Source organism: Odocoileus virginianus, chromosome 15 (genome assembly GCF_023699985.2).
Source record: "Odocoileus virginianus isolate 20LAN1187 ecotype Illinois chromosome 15, Ovbor_1.2, whole genome shotgun sequence".
In the NCBI taxonomy this organism is placed as follows: Eukaryota; Metazoa; Chordata; class Mammalia; order Artiodactyla; family Cervidae; genus Odocoileus; species Odocoileus virginianus.
The window spans coordinates 2,692,383-2,718,624 of NC_069688.1; the positions used below are offsets into that span (position 1 = coordinate 2,692,383).

Sequence of the window (26,242 nt, forward strand, 5' to 3'; positions counted from 1 at the left end):
CTTTGCCTGATGCTGAAAGCAGAATTCACTGCTGAGAGGAGAAAACAGAGCCCAGGGCAGTGAGCAGAGTCCAAAGCTCATCTGAGCTGCTGAAGGCTGATGCCCACCCAGCAAAGCAGCCCCAGTGGGCAAGGGGCAGGTATCCAGGCTGAGGACCTGGCCAGGGAGAGAGAAGGACAAATGTCGCCACTGTGGCCGACAACTGCTGCGGGCACCCCGAGGGCTGGAGGTACTGAGCACTCCCTTACATTTTGTGGTATAACCCCCAGAAAACCCCTGTGGGGTATGGGTGTCATTATTGGTCCAGATGAGGAAACTGAGGCACAGAGTGGTTAAGTAGGCTGGCCGAGGCCACCCAGCTGGGAAAGGAAGCAGTCAGGACCCACACCCTGAAGGCTGACCCCAGCGTTCCATACCGCAGAGCAGGCAGGCAGCTTGTTTGCAGGAAGTGGCAATGCAGGAGACTCGGGAGATGGGGGCCGATCCCTGGGTCAGGAAGATCCCCTGGAGGAGGAAATGGCAACCCACACCAACATTCTTGCCTGGGAAATCCTACGGACAGAGGAGCCCGGCGGGCTACCGTCCCAAGAGTAGCAAGAAGTCGGACACGCCTGAGCGGCTAAGCTCGTACTGTCCAAGCGGCTGTGACTGACAGCACTGGATGCGTGTGTGAGGCCCTCGGTCTTCATACAGAAAGGTCTGCGCCAGGCGCTGGGCGTAGACGGATAGGAGGCCAGGTCTGCTCTGGGCCACCGCTGGCCGAGTCCGTCCACGGGACGCAGGGCCCACTCTGCTGGCCGCAGGAGGTGCTCAGCGACTCCCCCCACGCCCGCCCCCCCACAGCAGGCAGTCCGGAGCTCACCCGGCAGCTTCTGCCGGGATCTTCGGGTGGCCGTCCTGACGTTTATCACTCTGAGCTGCTTGAGAGGAAACTGGCAGAGGGTGGGTGGCGTCAGAGATGTCCTCTGAGCAGACCCGGAGCCCAGGATGCGGGGCGGAGTCGGGGATGGGGAGCAGACCCCAGGAGCAGGCACCGAGTGAGGCGGGGAAACCAGGAGAGGAGAGCCGCCGCAGCTGGTGAGCGGGCGGCCCAGCGGGCACCTCGGGTCCACTCCCTGGAGGCCCGCTGGGAGCGGCACACGTGCCCGCCCCCACCGTTGCCAAAGGACAGGAGGCTGGGCGTTTGTCATCACCTTCAACTGCTTGGCTGGAGGAGCTCCAGGGGGCCTGGCCTCCCATGTTCTTGGGCTCTCTGCACCCTCAGGGTCTGCGCACAGCCCTCTCCCTGGGCAGAGGCTGATGGACAGAGTGACAGGAGCCCCTCCAGGGGAGCCCGGGGTGGGGGTCCAGAAACTGCAGCATTGACTGCGGGTGGTGGCTGGTGGCTTTCCACTTTGCCCTGGTCCTTTAAATGCCTGTGTGCTGGGGGCACGGAGGAACACAGTGAATAGACAGATGGCAGATGCATGGATAGATAGATGGGTAGACAGGCAGCTGTTAAGAGTTGCCCACTGCATTATTTTTCATAGGAGGCACTGAGCATGAATTACAGTGGAGGATGAAGCTCGGAGACTCTGAGCCAGATGACCTGCGTTATAACCCCAGTTGTTTGACCCTGAGCAGGTCGCTTGACCACCGTGCTGGGGAGTGCTGCCTGGGGAGAATAGAGTGTCTCCATGGGTTACAGTGAGGACACATTGACACCACTGTGTGAAGCGCTGGCTGTGCTGGTACCTAGGACACCCTCAGCTGTGGCTGGCGATGCTCTTTTCCTGCTACAGCTTGGGCCATCAACAGGCCCTGTGGAGGGGAGATGGTCCTGAGTGTACAGCTGAGAAACAGATCCAGGGAAGGGATGACCCCCAAGACCACACAGCTAGGCTTTGGGGAGCTGGGACAGAGAAGAAACCGACTTAGAAATCAGACCTTGGTGCCCCCTCCTTCTCTCCGGAATTCTCACTCTAAACCCACGGCAGCTCTTCTGCCTCTCCTGTGCCCCCTCTTGGACCCCATCTGACCCTCAAGGTTATGACCTGTGGGATGAGGGAGGATTTGGGGGTGGATGGGCCTCCTGTGCCCGTCTCCCCATCAACCACACATGGCCTCTCACCCACTTTCCCTGCTCCCCCAACCCTCCCCTACCTCTCACCACTTTTATCTGGACTTCAGCATCCACTGGCCTGTGTTCCTTGCTCTGTTCTCTCCAGGGCCGTACAAGACTGCTGGGAGGGGAGACTCTTGAATAGCAGGGTGTCCCAGTTACTTGCACAGAGTTAGGAGGAGGTAGGATGGGGATGGGGTGAGTCAGTTGAAGGCCTGCCTGTCGCAGACACTGCTGCTGGGCTGAGGAGAGCATCCTTTTGGCTGTCACTGGGGTTCAGTCTGGTTCTGCTGTTTATTAACTCAGTGAAACTGTAACTTTGAGCCTCAGTATCCCCTTCTGTAAGATGCAGTTGTTAGTAGGTGCCTTGCGGTGGTTTTGTGAGTAGTATAAAGCTACTTCTGGCTTGGGTGTCTACATAATTTCTCATCCACACCAGAACAATCTGGAGAACTAAATAGGGGCACTGTGAATGGATGTTTTAGAGATGAACCTTGTGTACCCAGCACCGTCCCAGGAAGACCAAGAACCTAATAGGCTGGACTGCACAGTGCTGTACTGTATGGACTGAAATGGACCACGGTGCCGGAGGGTAGGGTTGGCAGGTGCAGAGACTGGCTGGTGGAAATGTGATGTGAAGCCTGGGCAACCAAGAATAGGAAGATCCTGAAAATATTGTCCTCACATTTTTCTTTTCTTCTTTATCCTCAGGGCAAAACAGGAGAGCCAGGTCTGCCAGGACCAGAGGGTGCCCGCGGTCCCCCTGTAAGTGCTTAGAGTGTGTGTGTGTTGTCCATAGTGGAATAAAGCCACCAGCCGGTTGCCTGCATCACTGTGGGTCGGGTTCTCTGAAACCACCCAGCCATGAATTCCAGAAGTACTTCCCTTCCAAGACACTGGTACTTATATGCAGTAAATCCAGTCACTTCCTGTGCCATTGCTGTAAAATTTATTTTCCCACTTGCAACCATTGTCACGCTGTTGTTACTCTAAGTTTCCTTTGTTCTTATCCCATTTATTATATTTTTAATAAGCTTTCTCTGGATGACAGACCCTAAAAATGAGTCTTAATTTTCATTCTGAAACCTTTCCACAGCTAAAGTATTTTTCTCCAATTAGAAGTGTAACTCATTTTCACAGCATAACGATAACAAATGATGATGGTCATAAAAAGAATAAGAAAAGTAATGTTATAGAGAAGAAAATTGAGTTAACATAATTCTACAACACAGAAGTAATGCTGTTAATATTCTAGTATGAGTTTTAGTCTTCTGTGTATGAAATCCAACATTTATATATCTAAATCTATACCTATCATTTATATATTTAAATCTATATCTAGCTGTTGAGCTATTTATTATACACATAACACAGACACCTTTTCTACAAAAATGAACTCTGTGTATTTTAGGTTTCTTGGGTTGTTTCTTTTTTTTTTTTTTTTTGCTAAATGCTTTACTTCTTTATGATTTCAAAGTTGTTTACACAGTTCCTTAGATTTTCTTTTGGGAAAATGTAATTTTCAATGAAAATCTTAAAATCCAATTATCTAGGTATAATTTTGCCAGATAGAAGATTGCCAGAAACCGCCTACTGGCAAGAAGTAGGAGATGAAAATGCTAGTTCTATTTCCTTAATTTGCTTCTCTGTTAAAAAAAAAAATCAATAACTCACCTGGCTAGTATTCAATAAGGAGATAAAACAAAAAAAAGTTCTTTCCTTTTTCCTAAATCTCCCTGCTTTTCACCTGACTGCACCAGGAGAAGAAGCCCAGGACCACACAATATCACCTCTTTGGAGGATTAAAACACAGAATTAGTTATTATTTTTTTGAGGTTATTACTGGCTTATTGGTGGAGAAGGAATGACAGCCCACTCCAGTATTCTTGCCTGGAGAATCCCATGAACAGAGAGGCTGCTGGCTACAGCCCATGGGGTCCCAAAGAGTCGGACATGACTTAGAGACTAACTAACTCACCGCCACCACTGGTTTATTGGAGGGAGGGGTTTCTTTGTTTCTTTGTTTTTTCGACCAAGAAGATCCCTTTGCTGGGCATTGTGTTGGGGCAAGGCCCATCTCTCAACTGAGAGTTGTAAGGACTCCGACATAAGTGCAGGGATAGAGGTTAGAGACCCAGGCAGGTGATGAAAGACCTGCCTCCTCTGGCTGGCACTGCCTGAGTCAGAGACATGTAAGCTTTGAGATAGACAGACCTGGGCTCAGCTTCCGCTTTGCCATTTACTAACTCTGTGACCTGGGTCAGGGGCCCTTTCTGAACCTGCTTCTTCTGCTATGAAATGGGCATCAGAGCAGTTCCCACTTCTGCAGGGTGGTTGTGAGTACTAAAGGAATTTCCCAGCCACGTGTCAGGTGCGTTGCGTGTGGCTTCCATTACTGGGTGCTTTTGTCCATGATTGTTTGGGAGGAGAACAACCAGGGTCCCTGGCTCCGAGCAAGGCTGGATTTGGGACTCTAGTGAGTATCCCAGGACCCAGGGAAAGGGAACTGGCCTCTTTTGAACAGTGGAGAGCACTGTTGACCTCTTTCTCAATCCTGAACAACAACCCTGCAGAAGTAGATTCACCCTCACTTGATAGATACAGACACTGAATCCCAAGAAAGAGAAGTAACACTCCCAAGGCCCGCAGCTAGAGTGGGGCCCCAGACCAGGCTCATTTTCTGACCTGGCTCCGTCACGCTTACTAGCATGGAACACCCCTTTCTGCCCATCTCCAGTAGAACTCTGCCGGGTGGGTATTTTTATTATCTGCATTCCTTAGATGGTGATGTCAGGACTCCAGGGGATCAGCTGACTTTTCCGAGGTCACAGGATTGAAACTGGAGTCAAATCTGAAGGAGTGCGTCTTCGTCTCCCCGGCTCCTCCGCAGTCTCGAGCTCCCCTTTGTACTGCACTGCCCCCAGCCTGGGGAGTGACCCTCACGGCCTCCCTCCGAAGGCCACCATCCTTGTCCCTCGAGTGGGGAGGAGCGGACAGAGAACACGTTTCCAGGATGACAGCCACAGCCACACAACGGTGGGCCCCACAGGTCAGGGCTCTCATTCAATGGCTGAGCCCGAGGGCTGGTCTTCTCCCCGAAGGGCCTTCACTTGCTCTTGAAAACAGGAGATTAAAGGAGATAAGGGCTTCCCTGGGGGCTCAGACAGTAAAGAGTCCGTCTGCAATGCAGGAGACCCGGGTTTGATCCCTGGTTCGGGAAGACCCCCTACACATACCCGGCGGGGGCTTGCCGCCTCCTCCTGCTCCTCTCCACCCCCTGGAGTCCACCTGGTCCCGCGTTACCAGCCTGCTCCCTGGTGGGATAACATCATCCTTTTTCTTCTAGGGCTTCAAGGGACACACAGGTGACTCTGGCCCGCCTGGCCCCCGGGTAAGTGGACATGTTGTCGTCAGGCGGTCCCCCTGCACCCGAGCGGGCGCTTCTAGACACAGGACTCCTGGGCCCTGGAGGGACGGGGAGAGCTGTGTCCCGAGAGAGCACAGAGGCAGCCACTGGAAGCATCATCCCTCCCTGGTTAAGTGTTTCTAGACGTTTCTCCAGGGGCCTCACACTGATGTCCGACCAGTTTGACCAGTCAGCCTGGAGCCCGGTGTGGTCACGGCTGGCCGGAGGATGGCGGTGGTTTTCCTGAGGTCCCAGAGCTTATGTGTGGACACCTTCAGCTTATTCCAGCTGGGAAACCGCGGGCCCTGTCTTCCTGTGCTCCACCTTCCTCCGTCTCTTCCGAGTGCCCCAAACAGAAGGATCCCCGGGCGGGGGGCGGGGCGCCCAGTGAGGCCCGCTGCTCTCTACAGTGAGGAGGAAGCCGAGGTGCAGGGAAGGGCCGGCGGGTCAGCACGTGGGGAGACGGAACCCCCAGCAGTTTGCCTGATCTGTCAGCTGGTGGTTCCCGCAGCTCAGAGGGCTTGCAGCTGGCTTTGGGGGCACTGCAGACCCCACTTGGAGGCCAGAACCGGGGGGGAGCTGCTTTCGGGTGGGTGGGCCTCCTGGCCTTCCTCTCCACATGCTCCGAGGTGTGGCGGCTGGGACACTGGCGTCCCTCATTTCTCTCCGTAACAGCAGCTGTTGTGTCTCTGCTTCTCTTCCTAGGGAGAGCCCGGCGCCACGGGGCCCCCTGGCCGGGAAGGGTCACCAGGAAAAGATGTGAGTGTGGGTGTCCAGTGGGGTCTGGCAGGGCCTGTGTGAGGAGGGGTATAGATAGTTTAGACAAGGATCAGGAGACGCTTAGAACCTGGGCAGGGGAGTGGGTACCACGATGGAGGGAGTCACAGGTGAATTCTGGGAATCTCTTGGCGACGTCTCACCTGCCGGCACCGCGGGCCTCCTGAGCCCTCCCCGCAGGGCTGTCCGACGTGTGTGGACGTGGCTCAGCCTCCCGGATGTGGGCGTTTGGTCAGGAGCACTGGCTTGCGGTCCTGAGGTCCCAGGTGGCCCCGTGCCCAGCCCCTGGCGCCCTGCAGGACCTGGCTTTAACCCCTGGTGATGTGTCCCCCCACCCTGGCTCTTGACGTGCATTGTCATCTCAGCCGGCCTGTGGTCATGAGATGCTGGAGCTGGAAAGGATCTAGCTCTTCGTGTGCTTTTCGTTAGCAGTGGGATCCATCCCACAAACCCACCGGTCTGGCACGTGAGGGCCCTGCAGGCAGATCAAGGCAGGGCAGCTGCGTTGGCTGGAGCGAGGCCGCTCCCCGGCTCTGTCCCCGAAGGCTGCCTCTCGGTGCTGAAGGGCAGGTTGAGAGTCCTGGGCTCGCTGACCGCTCTGGCTCCAGTTCACAGGGGAGGGCGTGAGGGAAGCCCCCCGGGCGGGCGGGGGGGTTCGGCTCGCCCAGCAGGTCAGGGTGCAGCGGGGACAGGCTCCGGGGCCCGCTCATGGTGTGAGTGCCTCCCTCCCTCCCTCTCAGCTCTCTTCATTTAAAACCCCCCCTTTTTTAGGGTGTTGTACAGTCTAATTTGTGTAGGAGTATGGCCAAGCTTCTGTCTTTCTCATTTATAATATGAGCAGATTTACACCCCGATTAGGAGGCTGCCGGGAAGGCTGTGTGGGAAGTGGTGGCGAATCTTTGCTGCTCGGCACCCTGGAAGCTTCTGTAGACCTTTCAGTGGCGTTTTTCTTACTGTGGAGACTGAGGCAGGAGTGGCCACAGGTGACTGACCAGTGACTCAGATGTGGGACGCCAAGGAAAGTTTTCTTCCCTGTTATGTCCCTTGGCTCCAGGTGGAGCTCCTGAGATCCCCATGGGTCCGGGTGGCCCAGGTCTACGCAAGTAAATTAAGTCAACAAGTGTACAGATGAGGACTTACCTGCAGGAAGTGAGCTGTTACCGTGGAACAGCTGCTGATTGGTGATGAGACGTGTTGGGCACCATTTGTTGGGTCTCTAGGGCACCTGGGGGAAGTCTGCTTCCACCATTTTCATGCAGCGACTCTGGGGTGACATGACCTCTCTCTGTTCCAGGGTGACACCGGACCTACAGGGCCACAGGGTCCCCAAGGACTGAGGGGCCTACCGGTGAGTTTTGCCTTGAGGCCGATCTGCTCCGTGCTTTGGCAGGCCTGTTACCATGGTGATACTTGGTTGGTTCATCCTGGTACAGCCCTGTGTGTCGTTAAAAAAATGACAAAATGTCTTTGTTGTTGTTTAGTCGCTCAGTCGTGTCCAGCTCTATGCGACCGCACGGACTGCAGCACGCCAGGCTTCCCTGTCCTTCACTTTCTCCTGGAGTTTGCTCAAACTCATGTCCATTAAGTGGCTGATGCCATCCAACCATCTCATTTCAAAATGTCTTGAAGTGAAGTGAAGTGAAAATCACTCAGTCACGTCCGACTCTTTGTGACCCCATGGACTGTATGGAATTCTCCATACAGAATACTGTAGTGGGTAGTCTTTCCCTTCTCCAGGGGATCTTCCTGACCCAGGAATCAAACCAGGGTCTCCTGCATTGCAGGCAGACTCTTTACCAACTGAGCTATCAGGGAAGCCCTCGAAACGTCTTAGCAGTTGGTAAGTAGCTGCTGCCCTAAGGCCACCCTCATAGCCCAGCACAGTCCCCAGGCTCTTGTCTGGGACCCCCGCCCATAATCCAGATACTAAAAAGGTGCCCCTTGGCATGGCTGGGGCACTGTAACAGCCCCCAGGCCCGAGTCACGAGCCAGCTTTAGGAATCCTAAAGTTGGTGTGCTGGTGTTCGGGCATGCTCTGTATTCATTCACTAGGGCTGTCATAGCAAAAGGACCAAAAATACAGTGGCTTAAGCAACAGAAATGCATTGTCCCTCAGTTATGGAGGCTAGAAGTCTGAGACATTCATCGTCAGTGTTCTGTGACCTAGGGGTCTAAGGTCAAAGTGCCAGTCGAGTTGGTTCCTTCCGAGGCTGTGAGGGAGAGCCATTTCAAGACTCTCTGAACCTCTGGTGGTCTGTAAGCAGCCTCTGACGTTCCTTGGCTTCTAAAAGCATCAGCCCAGCCTCTGCCTTCATCTTCACATGGTTTTCTCCCTGTGACATTCCTCTGGTCCAAGTGTCCCCTTTTTATGAAGACTCCAGTCATATAGGATTAGGGGCCCACTCTATTCTTGTGTGACCTCACCTTAATGAGTTACATATGCAGTGACTGTATTTCCAGACCAGGCCACCTTCTGACACATTGGGGATTAGGACTTCAGCCTGTGGATTGGCAGTAGTGGGGACTGTGAGTTTTGGGCTCCTGAGGAATTTGTCTGCAGCTTAGGAGCATTCTCGAACTTTCTGATTTTTACTCTATCAAGGATCTTACTGGTTATATATATTCACCTATATTACAAATGGGCACAAAATACCCATCAAGTTAGAGCATGTGACGGTTGTGAGTCTGTCCTGGAATCTGGAGTGCATGGACCTTCCACCCAGTAGCCATGTGATGCTGCATCTGCCATGTTTCCATGTCTGATATCTCTATCCACACAGTCAGCAGCGCCCCTCACAGAGAAGGAGTGGGCTGTAAAGGCAGGAACATGCATCCCCAGCTGAGACCAGGCCTCCAGGGATGTGAGCACTTTTGTTTGCTCCTTAAGTCAGCATCTGAGTGGGAGGATGAATGCATAAGTCAGCAAATGTGGTCCCGATGACTTACCATGCCTCTGCTATGGGCAGCAGTCACAGTCACCAGCCCAGGATTTTTCATGCACGTGAACTCATTTAAGTATTTATCATTTATTATGAGTTAAATATCCCAAGCTCCAGACTCCTCTGTCCATGGGATTCTCCAGTCAAGAATACTGAAGTGTGGGTATACATTCCCTTCTCCAGGAGATCTTCCCAGCCCAGGGATCGAACATGGGTCTCCTGCACGGCAGGCAGATTCTTTACCATCTCAGCCACCAGGGAAGCTGCATAGGGTTGATAAGCAGCCTCTAAGTAATGACGTGGAACCATGCTGGTCCGAGTCACAGCTGTGTGAGACCAGCCCTCCTCGTTTAGCAGTCCCTGTCCCTCCTTCCTTCCCTGTGATGCCCTGGCAGAGCCTCCCAGCAGAACCCTCACTTCTGTTCCTTCCATCAGGGTAAGAATGGATCACCTGGATCACCGGGAGAGCCTGGCACCCCAGGAAGCCCCGTGAGTACTGTTCCTCGGCTGTGATGGAATCAGGGCAAGCTTTGGAAGGGTGTGTGGTTTACATCACCCTGTCTGATCTCTGTGCCCAGAAGCCTCAGTGGGAAAACATGGTATTTGAATGGTAGGAATAAGCTGGAGGTGAGAGGATCCAAGAAGGACCTCTTTCATGTGATTACGCACTTAACTCTGTTGTCTACAACCATAGGCATCCAATAGGAAAGAAAAAAAAACTATTAAAGAATTTTTAAAATGTGTATTAAGAGTGCATGTTAGTTGTTTGATGCCTTTAGAGGATGGAAGGACAGGGTCAGGCCCACGACCCTTAACATATGAGAGAGGGTAGGTGCCATGCATCGTGGGGCTGAATGTAACCCAGAGTTGGCTGAAGGGGATTCTCCTGCTGGTTGGGAGGTGGGGACAGGGGAGAGCAAGAAGGAACAACGGGCGGGGAGTAGGAAGAGGGGGGCTTGAGTAGTCAGCAGTGTCCGGATCCCTGGATAGTGGATTCAGGATTTAGGGTTGAGGTCTGGTAGATGGCCAGACATGATGGAGAAGGCTTTTGATGAGGCCTAGGGACAACACCTGTCCACTCGTCTCCTCCCACACCAGACTCGCTGTAGATTTATCAGCTAAAATTGGCAACCCTCTTGAGAAGGCCATCCTCATGGTTTGGTACTCCAGCAGTAATTGCACGGGGCAATGGGCAGACCCATCTGGCCGGCTAGCTGTTGTCACTGTGGAAATCAGGATGAGCAGCCCATCCTGGTATGCCAGGAACCCTCCTGGTCCAGGGAGAGCCGTCATTCCCAGGCACACTGGGCACCTGGGTGCCCTGTGAGCGCCATCATCCTGTTGGACCAGGGACAGCCATGTAAGAACATTGCAGGAGTCTTGTCACCTGTGCTGAGACGTTGCAGACAGGAAGGATTGCGTCACAAGGCTGATTCACGCCCAGTGCAGAGCTGGCCACAGAAGGGCTGACCCACATTTGGTGGCTTCCCAGAAAGGTTGAAGCCGAAAGATTCCCACACACTTTACCCCCAAAAGTGAGCCAAACCGTGAGAATCGCTGGCCAGCTGGGAAGAGGAGCACCGCTGCTCCGGGCAGGTCACTTAGAGGGGCCCCAATCGTGTCAAGCGTGGTGGCTTAGTCACTGAGTGGTGTCTGACTCTTGGGGCCCCGTGGACTGTAGCCCGCCAGGCTCCTCTGTCCATGGGATTTTTCCCAGGCAAAAATCCTGGAGGAGGTTGCCATTTCCTTCTCCGAGGATCTTCCCGATCCAGGGATCGAACCTGCATCTCCTGCTTGGCAGTCAGATTCTTTGGTGCCCGAGACACCAGGGAAGCCCATACCCATCAAGGAGTTTTGTTTGTCCCTTTGTGTTTCTGTTGTTTTGAACGCGGAGGCCATTGACTGTTCACAGGAAATTCTCCTGTCCCCCACCCGTGGGAGGGATTCTCAGAACAGCTTCTGTCCCTATCCCAGCCCTTCCATGCCAGGAAAAGGGTCGTCTTTCCTTTTGTTCACATGCTCAGAATAACAGAGGGGCTACGAGATTTCTGAACCTTCTTGAGTTGACCCTTGACCTTGAAGAGTGAATGCCCCGTTTTCCCTCTGCAGGGCCAGAAGGGAACCAAAGGAGAAAACGGCAGCCCAGGGCTCCCGGGCTTCCTAGGTCCCCGGGGGCCTCAGGTGAGCATGGAGCCTGTTGGGATCTCCTTGGCTGGACCCGTGATTATTGTCGTTGCTCGAGACGACTCAAGCGAAAGTGTCTGTTTTAAAGACATTCGTGTTATGTGCAACATGCTAATGCTATGCCTCTAACTGATACTTGTTCCGTGTCGTAGGGGGAGCCAGGAGAGAAAGGAGTCCCAGGCAAGGAGGCAAGTACCACACCCCTCTTCTCCTGGGGACCCTTTCCTGTGGGAGACACAGATCACTGCATGGGCGGGTGATGCGTGCTGTCTCACGGGGCCCTGGGCTTAGCAGGGCACCTGCACTTGCTTCTGTGTTCTGCTGTCACTGTCCTGAAATCCTAGTGCATTCTTTTTATTTTATTTTTTAATATTTGTTTATCTGGCTGACCCAGCCTTAGTTACAGCACGTGGGATCTTTGGTTCATAGCTGCAGCATGTGGGATGCAGTTCCCTGACCAGGGATCAAACCCAAGACCCCAGCATTGGGAGCTGAGAGTCTTAGCCACTAGACCACCCTAGTGCTTTCTCAATGAAGGTCCATGTTTTCACTCTGCATGGGAGCTAGTCCCAGGGTGCCATCTTGATACATCTCTCACTTATCTATTGCTATCTGCACCCAGCCCATCAGCAAGTCCTGTCCATTAATAAGATGTGTCCATTCTGGCTCCCCAGTACCTCTCAGCTCTGCCCAGCTCTGTCCAGCTCTCCTGCTCAGAGACCTGACTGAGACCATCGTCATCTCTCACCTGGGCATTTGCAGGGACCTCCCGACTGACTTCGCATGTTCAGCCTTGCCCCCCACAGTCCTTCCACCCAGCAGCATGATGTCAGTTTTCAGCTCAAGCCTTAGCTCTGTCCTCCCCTGGCTCCATCAGCGGAGATACTCCAGCCCTGGTCACTCCCAGGCCTCAGGATGAGCAGGGGCAGGGGTGGGAAGGGATGGGGGAGACAGGTAAGGGCTTTTGGAAAAGATCGCTTGGCACATGTGAAGCACTGGGGAGAGCATGTGGCATGTTTCAGGAACTGACAGGCGAGGGTGATGGGTGCATAAGAGTGGGGGCTTATGATCAGGCAAGAGCAGGACTCTCGGAAGACCTCCTGGCCTCCTCAGGCAGCAAGGACTAAGAAGGGCAGAGATGCCCCTGGTGGAGTGACTGCCCTCCTTTGCTTTCATTGCAGGGAGTGCCTGGGAAGCCAGGAGAGCCAGGACTCAGAGGAGAAAGGGTGAGTGGGACGCGTGGTCACGTGCAGGCGACCTTCCCGGGGGCAAGGGGCCTGTGTCCAGGGCTTGAAGAAGCTGCCCAGCCAGGGGAGCAGCTCCCGTGGGGGCTTCCCTGTTCTCTGTTGCCCCCCAGAAGTTGTGAGCTCACAGCAGGAGGTTTTTTTCCATTGTTGGGGTTTTGTTGTGGTTTTCATGGTTGTTATTTTAAGGAGTAAAATCATTGCAATTACACATTCGGAGGCAAGCATGCCCAGACTTTGACAAATCTCCCCGTCTCCTCCCTGTGCCCGAAAGCCTGTGCATGACATGCTTGGAGCCCAAACTGCCAATTTGCCAAGAACCAGCTTTGTCCCTGGAGGTGACAAGGGAACAGATTTTCCCATAATGAATCGTCTTGGCGCTGTGCTCAGAAAGCTTTTCTTTACATTGCATTCCTTAAAAAAAAAAAAAAAAAAAACGGGGTAAAAAATCAATTCTGTTTTGGAAGAAACACTGGTGGGGGGAGGGGGCGTTCTCTCTCCCATAACAACCGCTGTTCCCTTCAGAGAAATTAAACAGTCCTCCACGTGACTGGCCATCACAGGCTCCCGCTGCTGCCCAACACGGAAGGCACTGCCACCCCATACCCGCCCTGGGTTTTTTTCTGTGGTCCCGCAAAGAGTTTATCTCTGCTTTCCTTGCAAGTTGGATGGGTGCGGACTGGTTTCCCCTGCAGACCAGAGAGAAATGGAAGCCGAGAGGTCAGGGATTCTCGCCCCACCTCCATCTCTCTCCCTTCTCCTTCCCCGTGACTGTGATTCTCGTGGTTGTTGGCCCCTGAGGATGGACCCAGGGGCTGGAGCTGTGGCCGTGAATACAGTGAGGGTGCTGCCAGCCAGGAGCTGGCCGGAGCTGTCACATGCTGGAGTTTTGGTTGGGAGCCGCAGAATTCAGACCATGAAACTTCTCTAATACTTAATCGATAAACAGAAGCTTCTCTAATACCCAGTCAATAAAGGAGAGTTGCCTTCACCCGTTAAGTGGTTTCGTGGAAGGTTGCCAGACAGCAGTCAGGCTCCTCACGCTTTCCGCTCTGGAACATTTGAAATATGGGACAGGTCCTCTCACCGCAGAGGGATGTAGAGACGTGGAATAAATAGGAAACGCTGTACCACAGGCCTTGGCACTGAGATGCATGAAAGGGACCCTCCCAGACCCCCACACTGGAGACCACCCACGGATGACAACATCCCCATAAAACCCATCATGTGGGAGAAATTTAGGAGACCCCCCTCAAATCTGGCTGCATTCATTTTTAAACTCATTGTTCTTACTGTTATTGTTGAAAAGCGATACAGTTAAACAATATCAATTGCACACACAAAAAAAGTGAATGCGGTGAAGACCAGGTGCCCATCCAGCACGCTTTTCTTGGGTCTGTCACTGTGCACTTGCTTGTGTCTTTCTGGAATCCATGCGCTCAGAACCAGGTGGGCATGCACGTACATATACCTTTTATGTAACCCCCCCGAACCTATCAGACTTTTTCCACCATTTTTCACACTTTCCCACATAAGTGTGTTAAGTGGCAGATGGTTTCATCACTGCACTGGCCTTCTCTGCTGGGAGGAGATGAGATTGGGATCTGAAAGTCAGATTCTGCGCCTTGTCCCCAGCAGACCTCCTACATGACGTGAGCATGCAGCTTTGTCCTTCTGGGCCCAGAGTCCTGTCTGCACCAGCGCAGAGTCTCGGGCCTGCAGGACACGGGGCCGGGCTTCCCTCCTGCAGCCTGGGGCTCGTCCAGCCTGGGGGTCCCTTCCAGGCCTTTGCTCATTGACGCTCTTCTTGCCTCCTCTAGGGAGATCCTGGCATCAAAGGTGACAAAGGCCCTCCCGGTGGAAAGGGCCAGCCTGGCGACCCTGGGATCCCAGGCCACAAAGGTCACACAGGCCTCATGGGCCCCCAGGGACTACCTGGGGAGAATGGGCCAGCCGGTCCCCCAGGGCCTCCAGGCCAGCCAGGATTTCCAGGGCTAAGGGTAAGCGTGCGGGCGATGCTTCAAACTTGGGGCTCCTTGGGGTTTCAAGGGAAGCCAGAGGGGTGTGTGGGCTCCAGAGGGGCCAGGCTGCAGGTACCAGTGACCTGTATGAGCCGGGGCTGACTGCTGCCTGTCCTCTTTGAGCCTGCCCTCCCATCCCTCCCAAAAGGGACGAGGATGCCTCTCTCCCGACAGGCTGGCTGTGATGGTTAAATGAAATGATGCATGTGGCTTATGAAGGGCTTGAGGATAGAGTCTCTCTGTCCCTGTGGTCCAGTCTTCACTCCTGGGCAGTGATGCTCTTTGCCCAGGACCCCGTGCAGCAGGCAGTCGAGAAGATGCAGAGGCTCCCGGTGACCCGAGCTTCCCCATGGGGATGGTCCCTCCCCATCCGCCCGATGCCCGGCTCTGGCTCCCTCCTGTCTACTGTCTGGGGTGCTGGGTCTTCCTTGTGGGTCTTCTGGGTCTAGCTTTTCCCAAGTGCAAAAGGAAAGGCTTGTGGAGAGCAGTTTGTTTTTTCTCTGAACACAGTTATTGTGGCTGAGCTCTTAACTTGACAGTCTCACAACACAGGGACACGCTGGCCGTAGTGCATCGGGCAGAGCTGGGTGGGCCGGTCCCTGGGGGCTGGTTGCCAGGTCCATGTGCCCACCCCACTCCTGCTCTGCAGCCTGCGTGGTCCTTGGGGGCCCTTCCTGTGGCCCAGAGCACAGGCCCGGGCCCGCGCCCACCTGCTCTGAGGCTCTGGCCCTGTCCCCGCAGGGCTCTGCTCTCAGCCTGGGCTTCACCCCCCTGAAGAGGCCAGGCAGCCAGCTGCTGTCCCTCAGTCCGGGGCAGGTGCTGGTGGACTCAGTGGGCTTCCAGGGCACCCCCACCCACCGAGTCTTTGCCGGGTGTCCTGCTGCTCTGGGTAGGAATGGGAATTCTGGGAGTAACATAAAAGATCATTGGCCAGAACGGAAAAAAGGGAAATAAGACAATAAGCCTGAGGCTGAGGCTGCAGCGATGAGCACAGTAAGCCCACCCACCCTTGGGAGTGGACACCTCCCTGAAGGGCTCAGGGAGGAGCCCAGCGTGGCGTGAGGTCTGCTCTCACAGATCACCCCAAGAGCTGCATGTCGCCTTGGGGGCCTGGAGGCAGGGCTCTGCTCCACTGACCCATGGCTCATCGTCTGTGTGGGGCCAGCGGGGCAGGCCAGACACCAGAGCCGCCAAGTGGCCGATGGGAGGAAGCAAACCCGAGGTAGCGCGGGGCAACCTGCGAGCTGGCCCTGTAGGTGGGGGGACTTCAGCCTGGAGAGACTCAGCGCCAGGCCTCCTGGGTCCAGGGCTGGGGAGGGGTTTGTGCGGGAAGGAGAGGGAGCAGGGGCTTCAGGGGGAAAGGTGTGCAGGTCGCCATGCAAGATGCAAGGATGCTGCCTGCGTGGTGAGGGGTGGGGAGAAGGTTCTAGGTGTTAAAGGGATTGGACTTGGGAACTGTGGTCTGCGTGGCAATGGCCGTCTTGGTTTCCTGAGCGCTCTGGGTCTCGGGAGGTAGGCGGTCCTGGGAAAGTGAGTAACTCTGCCTTCCCGCCCTCCTCCCAGGGTGAGTCTCCATCCATGGATGTCCTGCGGCGGCTCATCCAAGAGGAACTGGAGAAACAGCTGGAAAGTGAGTCACTGGCTTTTTCACAGCATCGGGTCCTAGATGCTGTGTGAGTCTGGGCGACAGTCCGTTCACTCCTCCTTCGGGACCTCTGTGGCCTGGCTTGGTAAATGCAGCCTCAGGGCAGCTTCTGCAGAAGTCAGCAGAGAGGCGCACTTTGCAGGCTCCCGCCAGCTTCTGACACAGACCCTGCTCCAGGCCACTCTTTGGGGACGCTTGAGCTATGGCTGCTTGATTACTTCCAGGAAGGGGAGCTCACCACCTATAGGACCAGCCTTGCCATCAGCACTTATCTGTGCGTTCAGTTGTTTATCTAATCAACAAGGAGCCCTGGCAAGCCTGCAATGGGCCTTGTAGAACTCACAGCCCAGAACAGGAGACAGAGACATAGACAAGATGACTTCGGTATAGTCAGGAAATGCCTGTGATTTTATGTGACATGGAGGGCACAGAAGAGGACAGGGGAAAGAACCTAAGATCACAAAGAGGGTGGGGAGCAGGTGAGGGAAGGCTTCCTGGAGGAGGGGCCATGGGAGCTAAAACCAAGGACCAGACTCCAGAGCTTGGACACAGCATGTGCAGAGACCCTAATGGGAGCTGGAACACACTGTGCTTTCAAGGAACTAGACTCCTTGTAATTCTCCTGTATAGGATTTACTGTGAAATCCCAGTCTTGCATGAGCCCCATACAGAGCAGGGATTCAGGAAGGGAGGGTTGGGAAGGTAATAGTCATAGCACCTGCGTGTAGGGCCAGCCCCACGTCAGGTGGAGTTCTCAGAACCCAGACGTGTTTACTGACGTAAGGAAGCCTCTGTGAGCGCGTGAGCCATGTATGATGGTTAAGATCAGAGACGCTAAGTAACCTACCCGAGGTTGCAGAGCTGGTGAGTGTCTGACCAGGGTTTGCATGCAGGCAGCTGGGCTACAGAGTCCAGGCTCTTAGCCACCACATCCTCTCCCATCTCATTCCCCACTGCCCTCTGTGTTGGAAACTGTTAGGAGAAGAAAGTTGCAGGCCACTCTGGGCTCAGGAAGATCGAAAACCCACCACCATTCCCAGGCATGGGTGGGCAGCAGGGATGGGCACGCTTATTCACGTGGTCAGGTCTCAGTGCAATTTTCCTCCTGGCACGTTTGAGACTCTGCACTGGGTCTGTGGGCGCAGCACGTAACATGATGACTCTCTCACTTCCCTCTTGGGGTGTCCAGGTGAGTGAGCGTGGTCCATCTCCCTGCCCAGGAGAACCAGAGACCATTCCCTGGAAAGGACAGCACAGAGCTGGGCTGGTGGTAAGGAGGGTGAAGAAAGGAAGGATCCCAGAGGCTGGAACGGGGACTCCCACCAGGCGGGGTGGTCCTGAGATCTCCTGTGTACAAGCATGCCCATCGACAGCCTTTCTTCTGGGTGTTAGATTTGTCGGGCACATGGGGAGTTTCCAGCCCCTGGGCAGAGACGAGCCCTGTTTTGAATAAGTTCAGATGGAGCATCTGCTGAGCAGAGTCCTTTCTTCTAAACAATCTTGTGAGGAGGAAGCGTCAGGAGCATCCGCTCCACGTTCAAGATGAGGGCGTCTGGGCTGTGAGCCAAGCAGCTGTGTGCCCAGGTCTCGGGTTGGCGCACGCCCCTCCCGCTTCCTCAAATGTGAGGGTGGGGAAGGTGCTGCTCGGGCCCCCCCCCCCCCCCAGGCTGTCAGAAGACCCGACTCTGCTTCAGTTTTACCACTGAGACTCAGGTGTCAGGATTGCCTCTCTGGGCTGGGTCACCCCCCCTGCCAGGTGAAGGGCTTGCCCTGATCATCTGGAAAAAAAAGGAAAAGTCCCCGGTGGCCCTGGGGTGGGCTGTGTATTCCCAGTGCAGTAGGAGGGCGTGGAGGCCAGCGGCTGGAACTCTGGGGTTTTGAATCGGCCTGTGATCTTCACAATTCACACACCTAAGGATCAGTAATGACATCACATCCGGCCCTTCATTTATAGATGAGGCATTCCACACTTAGAAGTCCCTAAGTTGCTCTGTGTAAGCCACTGAAGTCTCACCCTCCCCCATGGGCCTCAGTTTCCCCAGCCTGACAGCTGCAGCAGTTTCTGCTGCTGTCATTGCCACCTCGAGGGGGTCAGCGACGTCCACGCCCCACTTAGATCTTGTGCTGGGGCAGTTGTGATGCCTCGTCTCGTCGGCTCCATCCTCCCACCAGCCCCATGGGGTGGGGCTCGTTTCACGGCCCCCATTTTGCAGAAAAGGCAGAGAAGGCTAAGACAGGGTAGGTGGCTTGCCCAGGGCCACGCCGCCAGCAGGGTGGCGCTGGGATGCCAGCCCAGCCGCCTGGCCCCGGATCAGTGTCCACATGGACACGCGCACTGCAGCGCGCTCTTGGTGTGTCTGTGTCACTGCTGTTTCACAGCTGTTACTGCCTCGAGCTTTGCAGTGCGCTGCCGGCCTGTCTTCGGTCCTTTATCCCTCCTTCATGAAATGTCTCTCTGGTATTCTTACTCCACAGCCAAACTCGCCTACCTCCTGGCCCAGATGCCCTCTGCACACACGAAGTCCTCTCAAGGCAGACCCGGGCCCCCAGGGCCTCCTGGAAAAGATGGGCTTCCAGGTCGGGCAGGCCCCGTGGGGGAGCCAGGAAGGCCAGGGCCGGGGGGTCTGGAGGGACCCTCTGGCCCCATCGGTCCCAAAGGTGAGTGAGAAGCTGGGAAGAGGTGCTTCGTAGAGAAGGAATCAGAGTGCACAGCACATGCCCCGCCGAATATGCACGAGTCTGCCCATTCCCCACCCCTGCAGCCTGCTAACACCCTGCGTATAGACATCATACGGTTTCTTCATCTACCTAAGAGGTTTTCATAGTTGATGTTTTTGCAAAATGATGCTTCTGCCAGGAGGAGCGTGTCTGTTTCCTGCTTCCGTCTTGGTCTCTCTCTGTCTCCACTGCTCACGGTCCGGGGAATACACAGGATGTCTTTTTCCTCTTTCCAGAAGTCACTGAGGAATATGACATTTAATCTCCAGGCAAACGGGCGTTAGATGCCAGCCGTACACGGGCTCCCGTGGTGACTCAGACAGGAAAGAATCCGCCTGCAATGGAGGAGACCAGGGTTCAGTCCCTGGGTTGGGAAGATCCCCTGGAGAAGGGAATGGCTACCCACTCCAGTATTCTTTCCTGGAGGAGTTCATGGACAGAGGAGCCTGGCGGGCTACAGTCCACGGGGTTGCAGAGAGTCGGACATGACTCAGCGACTAACGCTTTTCCATGGGAATAAAGTGGTTTGAGCTAGACCTGGATGTGGCTGCTGGCTCTCCGGCTCTCAGGGACATGGCTGCTGCTGGACACAGCGAGCCTCTCCTGCAAGGATGGCAGTGCCTGCCGCTGTCAACAGTGCCCAGTGCACAGAGGAAAGCATTGGCTTTGCAGGCAGACAGATGTGGAAGGGCGGGGAAGGACCTGGCCCCAAATTCAGCAGCCTGGTCATTCACCCCCTCTGTCTGGTGAGGAATAAGCGTGGGGTAGGGGACAGGCGGTGCTGTCATCTCAGCGGCCACGTCTCCCTCCTTCAGTCTCCCATTCCTTAGTTCTTTTCTGGGGTGGGGGGACGGGGCACCACACTGTGGGATCTTAGTTTCCCAACCAGGGATTGAACCCACACCCTAGGCAGTGACTGTGTGGAGTCTTAACCGCTGGACCGCTCGGGAATTCCCCCTTAATTTTCATTCACTGAGAAGCATCACCTTGTAATGTTTCTCCTTCTGAGCTTTTTTAAAGTCTGTCTTCTGTTGGTTGATGAAACAAAATATACTAAATAAATGCCAATAAGAAAGTGTAAAGCATAGAAAAGTCAGACTGTGACAGAAGACTGACTGAAAATTGTAACTGGAACAATAGATAAGAATGGCCTAAAATCTCCATGAACTGGCAAAATTTCAATTTGGATTATAAAAGAAAACACTATACACTACATACAGGAGATATTCTAGAGACAACATATCAAAGAAAAGGAATGATGAAACAAAAAAGCTGAGAGACAGTTTAATCAAGTTTGTATAGTATTAACCCCAATATCGTCTCAGATATGCTCCCGGGGGAATGAACCCTCTTTCTTCTGAACATGTTAGGGTTTTACATTCCTGTGATTATTAACACTTACCTGATTCTGCTTCATATTAGAATGTTCTTTGTGTCCTGCGTCATCTGTCTTAGAATTCACGCTTCTCAAGAACAGGGCTGTGTCTTATGTATACTCAGGTTTGTTTATCTCCCAGCTCCTCCTAGACAAAGGCTCAGATAGAATGCTTTGAGAACACGGGGACGTGTAGGCATGTGTCAGTGGATGTGTGTGGACATATGTGTTTGTATAGGAGAGAGTGTGAATATTTGGGTGTCTGTATTTGATGTGTTTATGAGCGTATGCATATTTGTATAATGTATGTGTGAACATACTTATGTGCATGTATCATTGGTAGTTATCACACTGGAGTGAATGTTTACATGTGCATATGTGTATTTGAGCAAATGTTTTGGAGGGACTGTCTATTTTGGTATTCACATGGGCATATTTCTGAGTGCAAGCGTGTTCTTGAGTGTGAGTGTAAGTGTGTGCTTGAGTGTGAGTGTGCATGAATGAGTGTGTGAACAGAGAGTGAGGCATCTGACACAGTGCTGGCCTTGCCCCCCAGCCCCATGGCGGGGCTCCTTCCCTCCACCACCATCGTGAGTCTCCATCATCAAAGACACCTATTTTTCTCACCAGGTGAGCGAGGAGCCAAAGGTGACCCAGGTGCACCTGGAGTTGGCCTCCGAGGCGAGATGGGACCCCCTGGGATCCCAGGTAGGAGTGGTTCGGCTGGAGTCTGGGGTAGGGGAGGGGCCAGGCCCCAGGGTGTCGGACGCAAAGGGCAGCTGTTGCCTGCACCGTGTCTGCGGGGACCATTCTCATCTCTCCAGGCAGAGTGCCCAGACCATGGGCTGTTTCCTCTGAGCCTGTAGCATCCTCAGCTCACTAGTGAATGAAAGTAGTGACATCAGGGCTTGTGTGTGCTCCGGACGGAACTTGAACCACCGTCTCTTTCTTTCGCTCCTTGGTCCAGGTCAGCCGGGGGAACCTGGCTATGCTAAAGATGGGCTTCCCGGGAGTCCCGGGCCTCAAGGAGAGACAGGACCAGCTGGACACCCTGGACCCCCGGGCCCCCCTGGCCCCCCGGGCCAGTGCGACCCCTCGCAGTGTGCCTACTTTGCCAGCCTCGCTGCTGCTCGACCTGGTAACGTGAAGGGCCCCTAGAAGATGCCGGGATGCCAGGAGACGCTGGTGGATTTCTGAAACTTGAACGCAAAGCCCGATGGGAAGCCAGAGGTCTTGAGACATTTCAGCCACGTGGTTTTTTTTTTTCTCTCTTTCTTTTATCATGTGTGGTTTTTTTGTGTGTCTTGTTTTTCTTAAGAGACCTCAACATTATTAAAACCAACAGATGCTGCCGGTCGGTCAGATTATAATATTATTATTGTTAATTATTATTATTGTTATTTCATATGGTAATGCTTCTTGAGTTTTTCCCCTCTGCTCTGAAGTTGGGGAAACCTGATTTGTGAGGTAGAGGACATTTCTCGTTCTCCTGACGGTCCGCGATTGAAGTTTAGCTGCCAATTCTAAGGAAACTCTCGGTGCTATGAAACCCTGACCAGACTTGCCAAACTTACCTCTTTCCTCAAAAGGAGACTTTAAGAAAATGAGGACAATGGGCTTCTATTCTTGGTTGTGCCCAGAGGTCGCCCAGGGAGAGATTAGCCGACAGTCGCTGCTTCCCAGGAGAAGTGAGTGAAGCAGAAAGAGAAGGAAGGCGCAGCCTCTGCTCTGGATGGCGGGTGCACGCAGCAGAGGGCAGATCCGCCCTCTGGGAGCAGCTCAGCGCTCCCAGGCCTCAAGCCTGCGGAAGGGACGCACTGCCCACGGCTGGAGGCTGCTTCCTGGAATCTTGCAGCATCTGCACCAGAAATGTGGGCGCTGGCCTGGAAAAAGACACCCTTGTGTGTTCACTTGGCTTCTGAGCCATGGATAGGCTCCTCCCTGCCCCCTCTGTTGGTTTCACTCACTTTAATTTTGAAATGAGAGGGTCCAGAGACCACTCCCGTGTGTCTGATGCTGGGCAGTTGGCCAGGGTGCTGGCCAGAGCCAGGAAGCATGTGTCTCCAGCTTCTGGCATTGAGTGTATGTGTGTGAATGACTCGCCCGGCTCAACAGGTGCTCAATAAATATGAGTTTCCTTTTCTTTTGCTTCCTGTTATGGTTCCTTCCTTATCGCTAGGATTGCCCCCATGTGGACCCCTCGAGGCCAGGGAGGCATCATTTTTCCCCCAGGGAGCACAGAACAGAGCCGCAGTTCAGGCCATGTGCTCACTGTGCCCGTGTGTGAGCAAGTGTGTGTCACCCGGCCCATTCCTGGATTCAGAGCTGGGGCAGCTCTTAGGGGGTGTGGACCCTGCAGCCTCAGGGGGACAGGCCTCCCCATGTGCTCACAGCAGATGCGGGTGGGTGGGAAGGATCCAGGTCTACAGCTCTGTCTGGGGGCAGCTTGGGGGCCATTTCCAGCCCCCTGGCCTGAGGACCACCATCATTATCAGCGCCATCATCCATCATCACCTGTTATCATCCTGGGGCTGGTTCAGTGAGAGTCCAGACCAGGGCAGGAGTCACCCCATGACCCCACCCTGACCTCACACCCACACCCAGCCTCACACTCACACCCCTGGATCACACCTGCACCTCCAGCCTCACACCCACACCCTGGCCTCATACCTGCACTCCCACCTCACACCTGCACCCCCGATCACACCTGAACCTCAGCCTCACACCCGCACCATGGACTCACACCCACACCCCCGGATCACACCCACACCCCCGGCCTCACCCATACCCGGCCTCACACCCACACCCGGCCTCACACCCACACCCCCGGCCTCACACCTGCACTTCCACCTCACACCCGCAACCCCGGATCACACCCACACCCCTGGCCTCACCCACACCCGGCCTCACACCCGCACCCGGCCTCACACCCACACCCCCAGCCTCACACCCACACCCCCGGCCTCACACCCACACCCCCGGCCTCACACCTGCACTCCCATCTCACACCCACACCCCCGGATCACACCTGAACCTCAGCCCCACACCCACACCATGGCCTCACACCCGCACCCCCGGATCACACCCGCACCCCTGGCCTCACACCCAAAGTGCAGCTCTGAGAGCCCTTTGGCTTCGGAGTCACCTAACGCATGGATGAAGCCCCAGCATGAGAGTGAGGGAAGAGAAAGTCACTTCCATTAGTTCTAAACTGAGATGGATATAAACCCCGGGTGCTTGGAGGGTGGGGCAGAAAGTTCCAGATTGTAGACACACCAGCAGAGTCAGGAGAACTTCCAACATACCTTTGTTCCAATACCTGCAGTGCACAGGCATTGGGGCAGTTCCTGCTCCCACGAGCCATCACCTGGTGACAGAGCAGACGCCACGGCATGTGGTACGAGGGGCCAGGGCAAACTATGGTGGGCTCCAGGTGGGTAGTTTTCGTGTCCAAGATGGGACCTGCTTGGGGCCACGAGCTGTGGTGTGGGCTCTGGTCCCAGATCTCGTGCATGCATGCTCAGTCGTGTCCAACTCTTTGTGACCCTGTGGACTGTAGCCTGCCAGGCTCTTCCGTCCATGGGATTCTCCAGGCAAGAATACTGGAGTGAGTTGCCATTTCCTCCTCCAGGGGATCTTCCCAACCCAGGGATAGAACTTGCATCTCCTGCATTGCAGGCGGATTCTTTACTTACTGAGCTACCTAGGAAGTCAGATCTCAAGACCTGCAAAGATGAGATGCTTCCTCCTCAGGGTCTGAGGATGCTCCAGTGTGTTTGGAAGGAACAGAGAGTGTGAGAGTCCAGATAATTAGGCCCCAGCCTGCTGTCCTTGGTGCTTTCCAGCCAACCCTCAAATTTCTGCCTGCTGATGGCTGCAGCCCAAGGACCCCTCTCCATGAACTTCTGTTCTTTTCTTGGACTGCCCTGAGGGGGGTGCAGGAGCGTTGGGTCTGGTCCCCAGAAAGAACAGTTATCTAAACATCTAACTGCATTTATATAGTTGATAAATGATGACAGAGAGGGGCTTCCCAGAGACCTCCAGAACCTGAGCTTCTCCTGTGTGGAACCAGTAATAAAGCTCACCTCTCTTCCAGCAGAGGTGGGCAGCAGGAGTGGATTCAGCCACACTGGTATTGGCTTGGAAACATTCTGTCCTCTGCTTAGGGCACAACCGTGATTGTTACTGGAGGCATGTTGGAAGCTCCCTAATCAGCAGCCTTCCCCTTCTGGGAGCCAGGATTTGCGAGAACATCCCTGGATTGAGTTCAGCCCAGCGTCAGGGCAGATCTGCCCCTGGTCAGCTGTTAATCAGTGACCCTCACTTCTGGTCCCTCGTGAGCTGTCCAGGTGAGAAGGTCCCCTCTGCACTGCACCTGTTCCAGTCTGGGGATGTCAGCTGCATCATTGAATAGCCCACGTTTCCATTTCCTCCTTTGTGAAATGAAATTAACAGGACTTCACAGGATTTCGGGGGGGGTGGGCGGTGCTTCCTTGGTGACTCAGAAGGTAAAGAATCTGCCTGCAATGCAGGAAACCCAGGTTCGATTTCTGGATCGGAAAGATACCCTGGAGAAGGGAATGGCAACCTGCTCCAGTATTCTTACCTGGAGAATCCCATGAACAGAGGAGCCTGGCATGCTCTGGGACCGCAGAGGATCGGGCATGATTGAACGACTAATGCTTCTAACTTCTTCACAAGATGTCCATGAGGCTCATTTTTTTCTTGCAGCTTTATTAAGATATGATTGACATGTAAAATGGTAAAATTGTAAGGTGTGCAACAGAATGATTTGGTATATGTATGTTTTAAAATGATGACCACAAGAAGGTGAGTTAACACCTAAAAGCAGGGCACATGAATCCGCCCTTTACAGCATCTCGTTTTGTCTTCCATTAAGAGCAATTCAGGGATTTCCATGCTGGTCCAGTGGCTAACACTCTGTGTTCCCAATGCAGGGGCCCTGGGTTAGAAGCCTGGTCAGGGAACTAGATCCAATATGTCACAACTAAAAAAAAATCACCAAGATTCCACATGCTGCAACTAAAATCCTGTATGCTGCAAAAAGACCCAGCACAGCCAAATAAATAAATATATAGAAATAAATGCTTTCAACAAACAGAGTGATTGAGTCCACTTTGCTCATCTGTTTACAGTAATCCAAGTAGAGAAATTTTTCAAACCAAATATTTGCTTTATATGTTTTTCAAAGCATATTCCCCTAGGTTTAGATCCAACCAGTCCATCCTAAATGAAATCAGTCCTGACTACTCATTGGAAGGGCTGATGCTGAAGCTGAAACTCCAATACTTTGGCCACCTGATGTGAAGAACTGACTCATTAGAAAAGACTGTGATGCTGGAAAAGATTGAAGGCAGGAGGAGAAGGGGATGACAGAGGATGAGATGGTTGGATGGCATCACCAACTTGATGGACATGAGTTTGAGTAAACTCTGGGAGTTGGTGATGGATGGGGAAGCCTGGCGTGCTGCAGTCCATGGGGCTGCAAAGAGTTAGACATGAGTGACCAACTGAACTATTTATCCTGTAACTCATCTATGAGGGGCTGGGCTTGGTTATTTCTTCCCATGGTAATTTAGAAACAGTGGCAGAACTGTGAACCCACCTATCCCACATACACACACAGCTCATGTGTCCAACTCACTGCGGGACTACACGGAGCTGTCCAGGGAGCTGGAAACTGCAGCCTTGACCCAGGTCACCTTGTTTTCTTCCCCGGTATTTTCTCATGATGACTGCTTTATCCTGGCTCTGTGCAGAGGTGAACTCCAGACGTACACTTGAAAGAACGCTCCCGTCGGGGAGAGGAGA

The 26,242-nt window shown here is 54.0% G+C and overlaps 1 protein-coding gene across 1 annotated transcript in view; it reads left to right on the top strand.

Moving 5' to 3' along the window:
• COL22A1 (collagen type XXII alpha 1 chain) overlaps positions 1 to 22,552 on the top strand; it is a 197,316-nt gene extending 174,764 nt beyond the window's left edge. The window contains exons 51-63 of the mRNA XM_070476953.1: positions 2,813 to 2,866; positions 5,448 to 5,492; positions 6,213 to 6,266; positions 7,579 to 7,632; positions 9,659 to 9,712; positions 11,333 to 11,404; positions 11,560 to 11,595; positions 12,589 to 12,633; positions 14,472 to 14,651; positions 16,236 to 16,302; positions 18,793 to 18,975; positions 21,041 to 21,118; positions 21,378 to 22,552. Coding sequence (XP_070333054.1) covers positions 2,813 to 2,866; positions 5,448 to 5,492; positions 6,213 to 6,266; positions 7,579 to 7,632; positions 9,659 to 9,712; positions 11,333 to 11,404; positions 11,560 to 11,595; positions 12,589 to 12,633; positions 14,472 to 14,651; positions 16,236 to 16,302; positions 18,793 to 18,975; positions 21,041 to 21,118; positions 21,378 to 21,568 — 1,113 coding nt within the window. The 3' untranslated portion in view covers positions 21,569 to 22,552. The remainder of the gene's footprint in view (positions 1 to 2,812; positions 2,867 to 5,447; positions 5,493 to 6,212; positions 6,267 to 7,578; positions 7,633 to 9,658; positions 9,713 to 11,332; positions 11,405 to 11,559; positions 11,596 to 12,588; positions 12,634 to 14,471; positions 14,652 to 16,235; positions 16,303 to 18,792; positions 18,976 to 21,040; positions 21,119 to 21,377) is intronic.
• Positions 22,553 to 26,242: the final 3,690 nt, after the last annotated feature.